The following is a 16,526-nucleotide window of genomic DNA, read 5'->3' as shown; positions in this document are numbered from 1 at the left end:
CCATTGAGTTGTTAGAGTTCTCGATACAAAATTACGAGGGCCAATTATGATGTCCGTAAAAGACATCCTCAGCCAAAATTTCATCAATTACATCGAAGTATCAGGAATTAAACCAGATATGAAAATAAATATGCCAAGAGCATGTGTATACAAAAGAGTCATATTAGTGAGAAATCTTAAAACAATAAAAAATTAGACGTGTTTAACACCCGGCGCACATTCCAAAAACCACAATACGCGAGAAAAATATAAGTAATATTAGTATTTCCAGTCCTATCGTGCTCCTATACCACTTCTCTATAAGAATCAGACAAATAATTCGGGAAAAAATTTAAAAAAGTGAATATTTACGGAATTTTTACATCTTTATTGCTAGATTAATATCATCATATGCAGAGTAGCCCGTGAAAACTCTGCTCTTGTGAATGACCTCTGATATTAAATAAGCCATTCTGGAGCAGACGCACGACGACAGAAGAAATAGGACAAATGGAGGTAAGCATAAGAGAAGATGAGGCATTCATCAAGTCAGACATTGGACAGTCTAGCAAAGAATAGCAAATATTCATCGATATATTAAATAAACAGGAAGATATGGATCGGATAAAAATCACCGGTAATAAAAGTGATGCAATGTAGTAATCAGTAAATATAAATCAAAGTTTCACATGAAGGTGAGACGGGAAAAAAGAGCAACTGTAACATTTCACACATGTATGACATTTTCGATCACAGTGGGTCAAGTAGTAGGATCATATAAAAAGTGGTTGCGTTAGAGAAAAAAGATATGACATTGAGGCGTTTGATGGCGAGGTATACGAAAAGGTTGATGGCCATAACCTTAACTAATAAAGAAAAGAAAGGATGTGTGAGAACTTTGATATGGTGAGTTATTTTACCTAGCTCCGAAACTGGGGCAAGGAGGCAAGGAGACCAGAGGTTAAGTTTGAGTTAAGTTAACGTTTGTGAGAGATGAGCCTGAAGAAGAATAAAAAATAAAACGGACAGAAATAAATGCCAACGATGGAATACGAGGCACGACATAAGAAGGCAGAATACTGTTCGGAGCAGTACGAATAAGTCAAGAAAAGTGGTTGCATGTCATTTTGATCGCCAATATAATGTCACAGACAATGACTGAAAGCAGTGTCAGTAGGTTAGTAAGGGGATTTTTCCATGTGCGTACAACTGTGGGGAAACTGGCCTGGCCCCTCATTCTTTTTCCCATCGCCCCTTGTTTTCATTCTTCTCCTTGTATCAGGGGTGTTTTAATTTCCTCTTCTCGGCATGACTCTAATGCATTTTCTTCGTGCCTTCCTCTTAAACTCCTAGTTTCCTTCCCGTAGTAAAATAATTAAGTATTACCTTTAGTTACACTTTATTAGTCTTCAGTTTGCATGCACCTTTCTTCTTGCAAGGATGCGTTCATGAAGTTTTTAGTTTACTAAGGGAATGCCATTAAAAATGCATTTATTTATCCTCACTCTCGTATAGATATTTAGTATTGAAATCCGCCAAACAAATGAATAAAAATGCTAGAGTATAAAAACGTGTGTATGCCCCAATGTCACAATAAAAAATCGGACCCTCAATGACGTAGATACGGACACTTATTGCTCTCTCATTTCATATGAATTTGTATTTCTACATATTTAAGAACCTTAATTCACAAGTGCCCCAGTCTTTTCTATTAAAAATGTAATTTTATGTGCCTACTAAATCAGATTTAGCCTCTTACCATCAAGTATCGTAGCTGATTATCTCTTCCACATAAATACAACTGATATATATATATATATATATATATATATATATATACTTAAAGAAAAAAGCTTATTTGATTCAGTCAGACATATCAATTATTACATGATATATAGACGTGGATTTTTATCAAGGATTATGTATACATGGGTGTATAAAAAAAATATATTTATATTTTTATACATGCACACAATTAGTGTCTCTTTTGAAGAAGGCCTCTGAGAGGGCCGAAAGCCCGAACAATTTACCGTGTGAGTGTCCTTTTAAATGTTGCTATTCTATTCTATTTGAGTTATATTGGGTCAGCCCATATATATATATATATATATATATATATATATATATATATATATATATATATATATATTTGACGGCTCGGCCGTCGTCTTCAGATTCTGAAGACGACGGCCGAGCCGTCGAAACGTCAAATAACATATTGTGAGTGTCCTTTCTTTGTGTCTGTATGGCCTAAAAATTTACATCTGTGTTTTTATATACTTGTGCGTCGCCGAAGAGCGTTCCATTTCAAACATACATATATATATATATATATATATATATATATATATATATATATATATATATATATATATATATATATATATATATATATATATATATATGCTTTCGTAGACGTAACACAGAAGTGCCGAATAGTACAATACACAGTAACACACAATATAGAAACACAAAAAAAGAAGAACACTCACACGTTATTTCTTGATATTTCGACGGAAACAATCCGTCTTCCTCTGAAGATATAGAAGTAATGACTGCTGGAGTTGTTGAGGTGAGGGGTGCGAGAGAAAGGGAAGGGGGCCAGGAGAAGGGGAGAACGGGAGGCGAAGGAGGGGTGAGGGTGGGCTTCCACAAAGTAACAATTTTAGGCCACTCCCATCAGTGAACGACATTGAGGCCCGGATGCTGATAGGCCATACAGATGTAAATGAATGCCATTTCAAGTGTTTTTAATTGTATAGGGTTATCGGATGTGGGAAGGGAGGCCAGGACGGAAACATTGTAGCACAGGTTGAAAGGGGTACCACCAGTTAAGGGAAAAAACTAGAGAAAATAGCCGTCAAATCAATATTCGGATCCATCCCCAAGGAAGACGTTTCGAAGTGGAGAAGAATTCTCTTCCTGGGGAATATTTCCCGTAAAGTCACCAGATCCCTTGCAGGAAACAATATTAAACCTGCCTTCTATAATAGAGCCAACTTAGGGAACCTTTTATCAAACTGCAAGGACAAAATTCCCGCATTGGAAAGGAGTGGAGTTTATCAATTGTGTTGTGAGTGCTCTGCCTTCTACATTGGACAAACCGGAAGGAAATTCAGTGATCGTGTCAAGGAACATTACGCTTGTTTTAAAAACGGAAATATGTCATCCAATTTTGCCCAGCACCTTATAGAAAACAACCACTCCAGTGACTTTGTCCCCAAAATTCTGCATGTAGAGAAAAAAGGCTTAAGATTAGATGCCTTGGAACGGTTGGAAATTTCAAAGAATAGTCACCTTAAGGGTATTCTAGTTAATGACCTAACTTATTCCTCCCGTTCCCCCCTCCTGGACCTCCCTCTGTTCCTCAGCCCCTCTCCCCCCCTCAAGCAGTACCCAACCGTAATCTCCCACCCCGACGCCATACACAACCGTCTTCTCCCCCTCCCCCCAAACTTACACACCATTTCCCTTTCTCTTTCCCCTCCTCCCTCTTCTCAAACACCTCCCCTCTCCAGTTCTCTATCCACTATATAAAGCCCTGTGTCTTCTGTTCTTTACCTGATGATGACTTTGTAAGTCGAAACCTAGGTCGTGTTAATAAAATATATGTGGAACAACCAAGTATTTCTTTCTTTTCCGATATGAATCGCTTCCACAAAGTGACGCCTCAGACAATTTTATACTGCTTATTTTATGTGATCTTAATTGATCACAGCGGTTTCTGTTACTGTCAGGTTATTACACACGTTTATTTTTTATAACTTCCTTTAATTTTAGGTAATTAGGTTAGCTATCGATTATTTGTATTGGCAAATTAAAATGGAACAAATATTAATCATTCCTTAAAAAAAATTATTTAGGAATATTAATGAGAATTTTAAGAGGAATATTAAGAAGGATTTTGCCCTCCAAACGTACCTACTTTTGCAGTGAGTCAATAAAGTGTCTTTTTTAAAAGAGCCAATTATTCTATTGCTGTATAATTTGGCTTGTAGTTATCGGTCCAATACTTGGTGGTCATAAAATATTTCCTGAAAATTTTCTTCTCTTTCTTGTGCTACTTGTAGAAGCGAAAAATATGAAATATATAATTGCCTTCATGGCATATGATTAGTAACCTGCTGGTTTCTTTCCCACGTTATTCTCAAAAATCCTTACATAGCTCATGGCTAACGTACCCTTCGCCCTTTACTACCCCGCAGTCGTAAACCTTTTACTACCTTGCATTTGAGTTTGAGAACCTAGGAAATTAGAGTTAGTTAGCACAATTGTGTCTTTCGTTGGTGAAATCATACTTTCAACCCCTCCTTCCCAAAGTTGTTTGTTTGCAACGTGAGCTAGCACGAGGTAGATATCCCTTTGTAAAGAAAAGAGCTTAGTAACTCCGCTACTTATGCGTACAGACCCTAAGCACGAGCTTACCAAGTGGTTGGCATCGTCAAACTCTTTTCCAAATGTCATCACCGAACCCATTCACAAATTACGACCTATTTACGTTAGTTTCAACCTACAGGCCTTGTGAAACTACTAGAAGAAGCACTACTATTCCAATAGGTCATTAGGGTAAGGTGATTTCAACATTATAATTAACGATCAAATCGTCACTTTCGCAAATATCAATAGCCAGGTGTGGGAAAAAAGTAATTCCTTTGAAATACTTTTTAAAATTTACACTCAATGTTGGCAAAACTTGGAAAATGTTCTAGAAGAGTTTTTAACGAGGTGATAATTTTCGACCTCTCGCAAATAAATTCAAAATTTTTGCCTATACGTTTTGATTACTCGGATTAATCACCTTTGATACTTTAAGAAAAACAGTTTTTACATTTGAAAATAAATCGTCAATGAGGTTTGCTCAGATATACCTTGCAAATCGAGAGGCAGAAGTTTAAAAGAAAATTGTCGCAAAATTATCTATTTTTTCCGCAATAAATACACATAAAGGGAATTGGAATTGTTAAAATAATCAACTTGCATCTAAGGGTAAAGTAAAATATACACGAAAACCCTTAGAAAAAGCAGCCAAGAATCAAAAACCAACGCTGAGCCCAATGTTTAAACGCCAAGAAAATATTAGAACGTGCCTTTAACTAAATAGTAATGAGGGATATATTTTGAATAAATAAATTGAATAAATTAATTATATAAATAAATTAAATTAAATAAATAAATAAATTAATTAATTGGTTAAATAAATTAAATAAATAAATTGAATAAATAAATTAAATAAATAAATTAAATGAATAAATTAAATAAATAATTAAATAAATAAATAAAATTAATAAATTTTAATAAGTAAATGATAAATTTGGCTGAGATGTGGCCCCAAAGAGCTTGAATATTTTCTCCGAGAGCCTGAAAATATTATCATCGCAATTCCATTCAGTTTGAACTGTTCTTTCATTAAGACTACAGAATCCAAAAAAAGCATGAATCAAGATAAATTTAGGGAGAATTAGATAAAAATTGAAAATATCAATATTATTGCATGTTTATATTAATTTTGCGTTAATATTAATTTTGTATTCGTGGAATTCATCGCCCCCCAGCTTTTTCCAATTTTAGATACATGTTAACACATTGTCACACCAGTGATTAATTGCCACTAAAACGCTCGAGTAACCAAACTATAAACTTTATTTCATTATGAAAAAAAAACAAATTTGCACTTTTCCACTAATTCATTTGTAAAGTGCGGCGTGGATCAGTTCATCGAAGCATCTTTAGGTACAAGACAAGATTCAAATTGTGATACATCATCTCTTACCCCCACACAATAAAACCCAAGAAAGTGGTGTCGCCTGTTATTTGCAGGTGATCTTTTCAATAAGATTGCCCGAAAATGCAATAAAAGAAAGTTTAATACATCAATTCATAATCCGCCTCCTCTAGGAAAAATTCTTCGCCGCATCAAAGACAAACTAGAACCTATTTTACAATCCGGCATTTATAAAGCGAAGTGTGATTCCTGTGACATATGCTAAATAGGTCAGATGGCTAGAAGTTTCAAGACTAGAATCAAAGAACACCCTCCACGTATTTTCCCATTTAATCACGACCTACCCTCCACTCACAATATGTGTCGAACTTCCCTGATAATGTACTCGTACTTCTTAGCCCACTTATACCACATCCCTCAACCTGCCTCTATCCCTTCCATGTCCACTTCCCGCTTAGCCCTTCTTTATTCTTGCCTCCTTCCTACCGCAGGGAAACCAGCTACCTGCCACTGTCTTCTCAACAATGACCACCAGTGCTTATCTTTCCTCCCCCCCTGTTTTTTCCTTTCCTTTTTTCTAGTTTCCCTGTTTCTTTGGGTTTTCCATATTTCCCCTCATTGCCCCCACCTACCTTACTCCTCACTCTTTTCTCCACCCCCCACTTCCTCAAATAGGTATAAATATAATGTATCACAAGTTGAATCTTGTCTTGTACATGAAGATGGTCCGATGAACTGAAACGCGTAGTATGTTACAAATAAATCCGTGGAAAAGCGCAAATTTGTTTTTCTCATAATGACGAACTTTCACTGCATTTTGCCTGTATATGTTGAATAAAATTATTCTCGCTTAGCTTTAAACTACCAAAATATTCATCATATGGGTTTTATTTTTCCCAAGCTTTCTTTTATTATTAAAAGAATAATGCGCCATGTCAAAACACAATTTAACACGTAAGGCATTCAAGGCCATAATTATTTAAAACCTTAACGATGACAAAAACACGGGAGACTCACGCTTCCCTTAATGGCTGTACGGCATATCAGACACCGTAGTGTGCAAGTGATGGATTTCGCAACTTAGGAGACGATTTCGCTTCTGTACCTATGCTCTCAAGACCACTGAGCATTAAATTTAGATCCGTCCGCACGCTCGACCGTCTGTAAAATCCACCGCCGGAGGAGATGAAGTACCACTGGCCGCGCATTCAAGCACCCCGGGTTCATCAACGCGCACCCATTGTCCTCAGTGGAAAAATAAAATGTCAGTGCAATTATTAACACGACGTGGAGGATAGGCAGGCAGACACGAAGGAAGGAAAAGAGAGAGAGAGAGACGGAATAGAGAAAAATAAAAGAAAAGTGACCGTCCCATAAAACAATTCTCTCAGACTACCCAAGTCCTGTCCAGTTCAACAAATCCCCATTCCAACCCCTCTTGACACCCTGGATGAGAGAAAACAATGATACAAATTACGCCCGTAACAAGCCACGGAAACGATTCCATTATGAGGACCGGAGAGACAAAGGTGAGAAAATGATGAGGGAATAATGGGGGGAGCAGGGGTGCAGAAAGTAGGGGGTGGAAGGGTTGAAAACATTACGGGGGGGGTCAGCTAGGTAGGCTGGAGTATGTGGAATGGGTGTTGGGGTGCGGGCGGGGGGAAAGGAGCCAAGGGGATGCGCGAAGGGGAGGCGAGGAGACGAGAGTGCCGGAGGGCGGAGATGGTTGCGTCGGAAACACTTGGGAAGCTCATTACCCGCGTTCGTTCCATCACCCTTCTGCCCCTCTCCGGCACTCCTCTGGGCCGTTTTAAACAAAACACCTTTGGGGGAATGGGGAGGGGTGTAAAAGCGCAGATTCAGGGGAGGAGTGGTGGGGGTGCAAAGTGGGTATGTGTGTGTGGGGGCCTGCAGTGTGAGGTCACGGGGTCGCTTTCTTTGTGAGGGAAAGGGTAAGGGAACGGGAGAGTTTGGTGACAAAACAGCGGCGGAAGAGGACGGAGTCTTGCGGAAGATGTGGGGCACTAATGGAACGGGAGTCAGGAAAGTTTATGCGAAGCGCGTCCTTGAAATGGGCGGGCGTGTGGGGGAGGGAAGGAGATTATTATTACTGGGGCAAAGTATGTTAGGTTGAGGCATCAGGGATCCCGGAGGGCAGGAGTTCTAGAGGATGAAGTGTGTGTCATTAGGTAAAACAATGCCCACAGGGTCGAGTACAAAAAAAAAGATAAATAGATGCATGAATCTATCAATTGAAGAGCATAAAATATTTTCCTTTTCCAAATACCAATCCTTGAGACACCTTAATAGTGGAAAGGGACATTTTTTATCCCTTTTTATGCAATAATATCAACATATGAGTTTGGAAAATAGCAAGAGATAAATAAATGAAATGAATAACTCAGATTATGAGTGTAACTGACGTTGCAAATTAATACGGCCTGCATTTCCTTTCACTTTATTGCTGTATTTGTATATTATTGTTCAATATTAAAGTTTAATATTAAATTATTAAAGAATAATATTAAAATAGTAGACGCAAATGTCAATTAAAAATTACGTTTCACTGCAGGAGAATATCAGTTTTCAAGTAAACCGTGTTAGCTTCAAATTTAAAAAGTTTTTATTTGAAGAATTAGCTCAAGTTATTGTTGTATCACCAATTATATTTTAACAGATAAATCACCTAGTTTATTCCGTCGGTTATACTGTTAAACTATGCATGGAAAGATGTGGTATGTCAAATTGCACTGAGGGAGAATTATGGTTTCTCTTATTGAAAATTCTAGGATTATGATGGATATTAATTGAAATTATTTGACCTATTTACGATACCTTTGTAGCAATATTATGTAATTTTTCCGGTATCATAATAGAAAAGAGTAGGAAAGGGTAGGAAACCATTAGAATAGCAGGTATATATGCAATATTACAAATTCAATTTCGTACAAGAGTTATGTTTTATTATTTTTTATTCACCTGTGTGATTGGCGGGTCACTGACCCTTGTAAACCCTGAGAAAGTGTGTAAATGCGATTCAAAAAGGTCTAACACACCGGATTGATTGAGTGATTGCTTGTTTACGTCAATTCGCTCTGTTTCGCTACATTTTCTTTGTTTTATAATTTTTTGCTACATTTGTTTTTTTTAATTTGCCTTGCATTTGTTTGACTGGCGGGTCACTGTCATATAAGAAATCCTTGCAAACCCTGAGTGTGGGTGTGAATGCGATTTACGGGAGTGCTGTAATTCCTTAACACACCTTAGTGATCGAGAGGCTGTAAGTTTGTTTTATTTTTATTATTTATTTTGACTTTTCTGTGTGTGATTGAGGTATACGCGGGTCACTGTCCCTTAAACACACCCAAGTGACCTAGTGTGTGTTCCCTGACCCACCCCTTACTTGTAACTTTGTTTTTTCCCCCACCCCCTTTTCAATCTTGTGCCAATCAAGTTTACGGTATCAGCTATAACGTTTTCAAAAGTTATGATTAGATACAAGTCGTATTAGAGTTATGATTTAAGTTCTAGCTATATTTTTTAATAGAGAAAAACATTTTCATTGACTGATTAACTACCCATTAATGAGCGTTTTTCGTGCAAATGATCCAAAAAATCATAATTTAGCACCCTCAATATTACGAATTAGGCCTCGTAACGTAATCCATACTTAAATAATGAAAATAATAATCGTTAGATCTTACATAAATTAAATGATTATAAGAAATAAATACTGAAAATTTTAAGCGAATAAATATTGGACTATCATGATCAAGTCTTTATTTAGAGTAGTAACCTTAATGTAAGATATTATTGATGGTTTCCACGATAAGTTTTCGGAAAGATAATTTCAGGAAAAGTTGGCAGTCAAACAGGCATAAAGGAAAGAGACTTTCCCGGCGAGTGCAGTTTGAAATGTCAATCGAATGCCCACATAATTCACGATTGGGTAAACTCAAATAGGACAGGTGTTCAACTTCAGCTCTGAATCGAAATGCTTTCTTTTTCCTTTAGAGTGAATGAGTACAGCGTCCTGGGTGGGCCACAACCAACAAACAACCCGGAAAAAACCTACCAATTTGTTATTATTACTTAGACACCACCAAAATAATATTTATACCAATATATTGATAATAAATACCACCAAAATACCCTTACCCTAAGGTGATTTTTACATATATTCATACAAAATTACTTGGAAACGCGTATGTGGAGTATCTAGATTAGAGATGGAATGTTGAAGACTGTGACAAATGGGAGAAAGTTGAGCAAGCGCACAATATTTAAGGAAAACGACAGGAATTTTGGACGGAATAAAGACTGGAAGGAAATGGGCGAAATTCAGGAAGGATTTTTTGTATTTTGGGGTGTAAGGTGTGATTTCGTTACAAGAGGCAAATAAATGTATCGTTGACCCGTGTGTGTCCATATAAAACATACCTTAAACTGAAGATTACTTAACAATAATGCTATACTGCTCAAGGCCAAAATAAGACACTTAATCTGAACTCAAAATTCTTACGCATGCAGAATGTACACAAGTGATGCTGTTACATATTATAAATAATTGTTAAACGAGAATTTCCCGAACAGATTTCCAACGGCCACAGGCGGAAAACCATTATAATTCAAAACCCCAATGGGATGGAAGTGTGCATCCCTAAATACGACATTAAAGCAATAGTATCCCACGTTCTATTGAGTACAAGGAAGTCATTCATTCCTCCTTACCTCCAAAATCTGGTCGTATGCGGTAGTCGTAATGGTCCTTCGCAAGGAGGCTGTCAAGGAGGGCTGTCACATTGCTGGTACTGAACCTATAGCTTCTCCCTGACGACACTGCCCCGAGAGACGATAGAAACAACAACAATGCCATCAAACTCCCGCACCAGGGAATGGCCCCCTTTGACATCTGCAAGCGGTGGACAACACCTACTTCGGGTGTAGAATCACCTTCAACGCGTCCAATTTGACCACCCAAGTCCGACGACATGCGAGGAGATCCCAAGGTCACCGCCTCATCACAATCCAAACACGCGCAATCCCTCGGGCCGACTTCCCCTCCCCCTTCCGAAACAATGGAATGAAGCAGGCGAGCAGATGTCGAGCCCCACGGTCGGTCGGCGGATTGAGGAGCAGGGCCCGCCACTTTAGCACCGCCTGGGAGTCCACAGCACTCGATGCCCGGCGTGGTAATATGGCGCCGTCGCCCATCCGGTTCAACAGGTGAATGGAATGTCCGGGTGCGGGTTGGCACGTGGTTGGGACCCTGGCGGGAGGCGCATCCCCATGGGTTCACGGTTCCTCTTCCCTCGCAGATAGTGCCGCGACTCCCTGAGGAGGTGACCGGAAGGGGGGGCTGAGTCGGCGGGAGGCGAGAAGAGGGAAATGGCGAGCTCTCGCTCCTGCCGTGGTCGGAGTCGCCATCGTATCGGCGGGGGCGAGGGGCTCGCCGCACCCCTTCCAGCGTAGGGGACCCAGCGGGAAGAAGATGACGGTGATGGCAGGGGTCCGACATGCCCTGGAGGACCGCGACGTCCTCCGCCATGAAGAACGACAGAAGGGAACACCAGACGCCCGTGGAAAACGACGTCGAAATCCTTTTCCTTGAGTATTCCCCAGTTCCTATCCTATCCTCGCTTCCTCTCTCTCTCTCCCTCTATCCCTCTCCTTCTCTCTCTCTCTCTTCTCTCAGTTCTCCTTCCTATTCCCTCCTGATCCTCCCTTCCCCTACCCCTCCCACGCTTCTCCACCAATATCCCCGCCAGAAAACTTCACTTTTTTTTATTTTTCCTATTTCGAGTAAGGAAAAAAACCTTCCTCTTCTCTCTCCCTCCCTATCTTTACTTTCCTTCCCTTTCTAAGCCTCCTTCCCACTCTATCTCTCTGCACTTCTCCTCCCACCTCTCTTCTACCACCTCTCCTATCTTCCCTGCCAGCACGAGCACGCACGCGGCCGTTACTAGCGACGAGACCCCCGCAGCCGCCTCTCTCTCCCCTTCCCCGAGTCACCGCACGGGCGTGTTTTGGGGCAGAGGGCGAGGCGGGTGGAGTTGGTCCGAGAAAGGGGCGGGTGCAGGAGTTGGAGGGAGGGATGAAAGGAGGGTTGAGGGGAGAAGGGGAGCGAAGTGGGGGAAGGGAGGGGGTCTGTGAGGAAAGCAAAATTCGAAGTGTAGGGAAGAGTGGGCAGGGGGTCTCGCGAAGGAGAGGTGAGGAAAGGGGGGCCCGCAGTGTCTCCTGGCACCACGACCGTGGCGAAACGAAAAGGAGAAGAAGGTATGGGGAAGCTGGGGTGAGGACTGAGAGAAAGAGAGAGAGAGAGAAGGTGGGATGTTGGTGAGGGGTGCTGGTATAGAAGACGAGTGCGTGTAAGAGGACGGGGGTAGGAGGGTGAGGAGTATTTTAACTGTGGAAGTTGGGGTGAGGATAGTTGGGCATCGCGCCCTCTTGAGAAAGACTACTCGTACTCCTTCCCCCACCGCTTGTGGATTTGCACCCGTTATAAGAGTTGAGGTCCGGCGGGCATTCTCCAACGGGGTTTTATCTCCGGCGACGACGTACGTATATGCCTACCGCGACCGTCACGGCAAATTGTCCGGGCTCTGCTCAAACGTATTGCCTCCTCCTTACCCGCGCCTCGTCGGAGTGTGTGTGCCCCGCACACATTAAGGCACATGTCCCCTGTGCACACAAGGATCGGGAGGAGGCGACCATTTTCCCCCTCCCTTTCCCCCACTTTCCCTCGCCAGCACACAACTCCACTGGCTTCCCTCGTGCCACTCCCCCACTTCGGTCTCTTCCGAAGTCTCCCTACCCCTCAGCTGCCCATCCCACTTTACCCACCGTTCTCCTACCCCCTCCTCCTCCGTCCCCAACCACTCCCACTCGTTCCCTGCCTCGTTATAAACCTAGACCACCACCCCTACCATTCTTTTCCACCTCGCCTCATCTAGCTATGCGTCTACTTCAATTCCTCCCTCACAGCACATAATATTTTCAGTATTTTTGTTTGGCGTTTTTCTGAGTTCCTTCAATAATCACTCTGTACCATAGGATCCTAGTTTCACTGACTACCAATTCCTCACACTTCTGAGAAACACAAAACGGTACTGCCCTCGAATCGTTATGCCCATCGAATAAGCATAAACATATGCGCTGAATGTGGTATCTGAAATCACTTTCACATTAGAGTTTCAGACGTAAATTAATATAATGGTATTAAACTATCAATCACAATTCCGAAACGGGAGTATTAATGTAACATTCATGTTGAAAAATGACACAGCACTAGTGTTAAGTTCGAGACGTGGATTTCAAAAAAGTATAAAACACATGAGTCTCTTCACCTCTACAGTTACCCATAATCCTGCAGGTTGTAACAGGAGTTTTCAAAATATGGACCAGGAAAATGGTAATTATTATCTAATTACGCAAGCTGAGGGGATTTACACCATTAAGGGTAGGTTGATAATCCGATAGGGATATTATTTTCATAGATTAGGAGTGGAGGATTGATAGCAAAACCCTGCTTCAGCATTAGCCTACTACTCTCAACACAAACGACCATTTTGTCACATAATTTAACGTCCCATTCGACGGAAGGCGTACTTCACTTGGGGAAAAATTCTGCCAATGCAAGAATTCAAACCCTGTCTCTTGGCCTGGGAAAGCAATGCCACTAACCTCCTTTAGAATTATGAATCCGAAAAATGTTTTATTAGATGATAAAGTAAAACAGACCGTAACTTTAATAGAAGAAAGTTCTAGACCCGAGAAACACACATAATCGCCATATATTACGCAAAAAAGTTCAAATGTTCAACTAATTTTCCACATTTCATTAGCTCTCTCCGAATCACCATTTCATCCACGCCTCCTCGTACATCCTTCAGTAGTTGATTTCCTAATAGCCCCAAAAAAGACTCAGCCTCCAGTCATATTTCTTTCGGCTGATACCATGCCAATGAATCCGTGCCACGTGAAAAGTTTGAATGCGTCCCATATAGTTTGATCCTTTAGTAAAGACACGTGGCGTTCGCATTAGACTGCGCTAACTTAACATCGTTCCTTTTGTTGGATCCATTTGTTTTTCCAAAAGGGCTTAGGAAGCGATGTCCCCTCCTTCCCACCCCTCCGCCCCCGCACACTCCAACTCACCCCTTCCTCGCATTCCTACTCCCCACCTCCCCCCCCGAACTCCACCCTCCCCTCTCCCCCCTCTTATCCTCCCCCTCTCGCCATTTTAATCCCTCTGTTTTCGTTTCCTAGCTTTAGACATTCCTCTCCCCTTCCCCGCTTCCTCCTCCTCCGATCCCCCCTCCTTCCTTTCCCCCCTGTCCCCTTCGTCCCCTCCCCGCACATTTGCACACGACTCTCCCCACTTCACCTCCCGTGTGTCTCTTCTTTCCAAAAGATAACGCTCAGTGTTGCCGCCGTCGCCACTGGGACATCCCCTCCCTTCTATCTCCGTCCCTCTCTCTCTCTCTAACACGCACACAGTCTCATCCTCATGATGACATCTCCCCTCTCCTTTAATTTCTCTCTCACCCCTCTTCTATTAATTTTAATCGCCATACGCAATTATCTAGGCTCCCCGTCCCTGCCAAGAATCCTTTCTCCGTGATCGCGTAGGCAATTCACCGAATGGCCCGAGTCTACAGATATATATTATTTCCATTAGGCTTCATTCGCATTCTTACTCCCCGCGGCGCCAACCGTAAATATTCATGCCTGCAGAGTTTAATGGAAGAATCGCTCCGGTAAAGTGAGTCCAATGGCATTTTTCATTGTTTTTCTTCATGCAAATTCATGTTTTCCTGTCCTTTTACTCAAATGTTTTAAGTCCGGTGAATTCGTAGGGCAGATTTTTTTATAATTCGCAAATTATGCTTATGTATTAAAGAATAGGGTAATTAGATGGAATGAATGGAGGAAACATGTTTGCGGAAATGAAGAGGAGCTTATTGTAACATCGGATGATGGGTTGTGTTTTGTTAGGAGAGGCAAGGAAATCGTTATTATGCCATTTGATAGCATGGTAGCTTGTGTTCACTCAAGACCTACATTACTAATAATCATTCATTGAAGGTTTTTTTATTAAAGCCAGCTTTTTGGACGGTCACTTGATGACTTATATTTTATACGTATCACGAGACCTTTCAACTGCGCAACACTGATTATTTTCTTCTCTTCTTCGTAATATCTATCTGACTTCATCGACAATTACATTCATACCCCGCGATTCACCAAAAAGGTATGTGCCAGCGGGTGCAACCACCAGGTGGGTATGGTGCTATCTAAAATGCCTATTCTCTTCCTCTACCGTACTTGCAAATAACTTGGCCTTCTACTACAGCTAAAAACGCCCTTAATCTTCTCAGTATGTACTCAACTCACTCATTCTGCCTTTTTTTGATTTCCCCTATCAACTTAGCTCACCACAGTTGAATTTCTTAACCAAAAAATACATACTATGACATCACCGGGGGGGATCGAGAATGGTGCGGGGGCTAACGTACTGGCTTCCAAACCAGAGGGTCCGGGTTCAAATCCCGGCGGTGGTGAATATTTTTCAGAGGTATCTCGATCCCTACTTGAGGTGCTTTGTGGAGGGCACTTTGAGTGAGTACGCCGTCTGTCGGATGAAACGTTAACGGCGGACCCCTTGGCGCCTTTCGTAAAGAGTAGGCTAATGCCGACACCGGGTTTCTCTCCACCCTTCATCCTTTCCTGTCCATCCCCAATGGCGCAAATGACCTCAGCTGTCGGTCCCCTCCCCTCAAAACTACTACTACGACATCATCGGCAAACGGATTAGCAGTAAAGTATAGTGTGGCAGTTGAGAATGCCTTCCACCCTGATGGTTCGTGAAAATTGCTAGGTGCTTAGATGGAAATTATCTCTGGTCTTAATGACCCAACATTTAGTGACCAGCATATAAATCAAAATTTTCCATCCGCGATAAGGTATTCAACTTTTATACCGGCAAAGAGGCATTTAAACTTTGCAGCTCTGGTTGGAAAACGTTTTTGACATTCGGTAATGGTGATTCCTGGGTACATACAGAGCCTGTATAGGACCGAAGAGTAACATTATATTGTATTTACTCACGGAACACCTGTATGAATAATGTACTATTGCATATATAACGATGAATGTGATAACTTATTTCAACCGACATAACCACGTACGAGTACCCTACCTGCATATTAACGCTCAAATAAATTGATGACCTAATAACAGCTATCCACGCGGAGAATTTATTTGGAATAGAAATAGAGGAATATAGGGGAGAATTCAAAGGATGGCTAGTTCCCTTCTTTCTCCAAAACTCAAATATTAACGTGAGAACGTGGGGGTTACACAGAAGTAGCTCACACCACTGCCCTCATCATTATGCTTGCACTTCTTCGCACCACCCCCCTAAGAGGCAAACGTGTCCTGAAATACGCATCGCATGAAAGCCAGTAGTAGTAGCTACAACTAAAAATATGTGGTCCCTGAAGCTTGTGGGCGCTGATTTTCATGGTTCTGAAATTTATTCTGGCTGAGGAAGAAAGACGAGCGTGGATTCGAATTGCTAGAGGTCTGGTTATGGCCAAATTATGACCATGTAAATAACTTGGAGATAAAAAAAGAGAAGTGACAGGCATAGTGGAGAAAGGATTTGAAATTCATAGGGGGCAGGAGAAGTGGGAGCAAGGGATATTCACAATGGTAACAGAACTTTGACAGGCGAGATCGAAGAAAAAACTCTAAGGGTACGATGAGGAGGGAGGAAAGTGGGCATTTAATCCATAATAAAGGGGGCTAATAAGTATCC

General features: G+C 41.3%; 1 protein-coding gene across 1 annotated transcript in view; it reads right to left on the bottom strand.

The window, feature by feature from the left end:
- LOC139685954 (gamma-aminobutyric acid receptor subunit alpha-4-like) overlaps window positions 1–12,286 on the bottom strand; it is a 94,451-nt gene extending 82,165 nt beyond the window's left edge. Inside the window, exon 1 of the mRNA XM_071583089.1 lies at window positions 10,436–12,286. Coding sequence (XP_071439190.1) covers window positions 10,436–11,252 — 817 coding nt within the window. The 5' untranslated portion in view covers window positions 11,253–12,286. The remainder of the gene's footprint in view (window positions 1–10,435) is intronic.
- Between the last annotated feature and the right edge of the window lie 4,240 nt (window positions 12,287–16,526).

Source organism: Hetaerina americana, unplaced genomic scaffold (assembly GCF_022747635.1).
Source record: "Hetaerina americana unplaced genomic scaffold, ioHetAmer1.1.p SCAF_122, whole genome shotgun sequence".
NCBI lineage: Eukaryota > Metazoa > Arthropoda > Insecta > Odonata > Calopterygidae > Hetaerina > Hetaerina americana.
The sequence above is the reverse complement of the archived record's forward strand: the minus strand, read 5'-3'. Positions and strand labels throughout refer to the sequence as shown.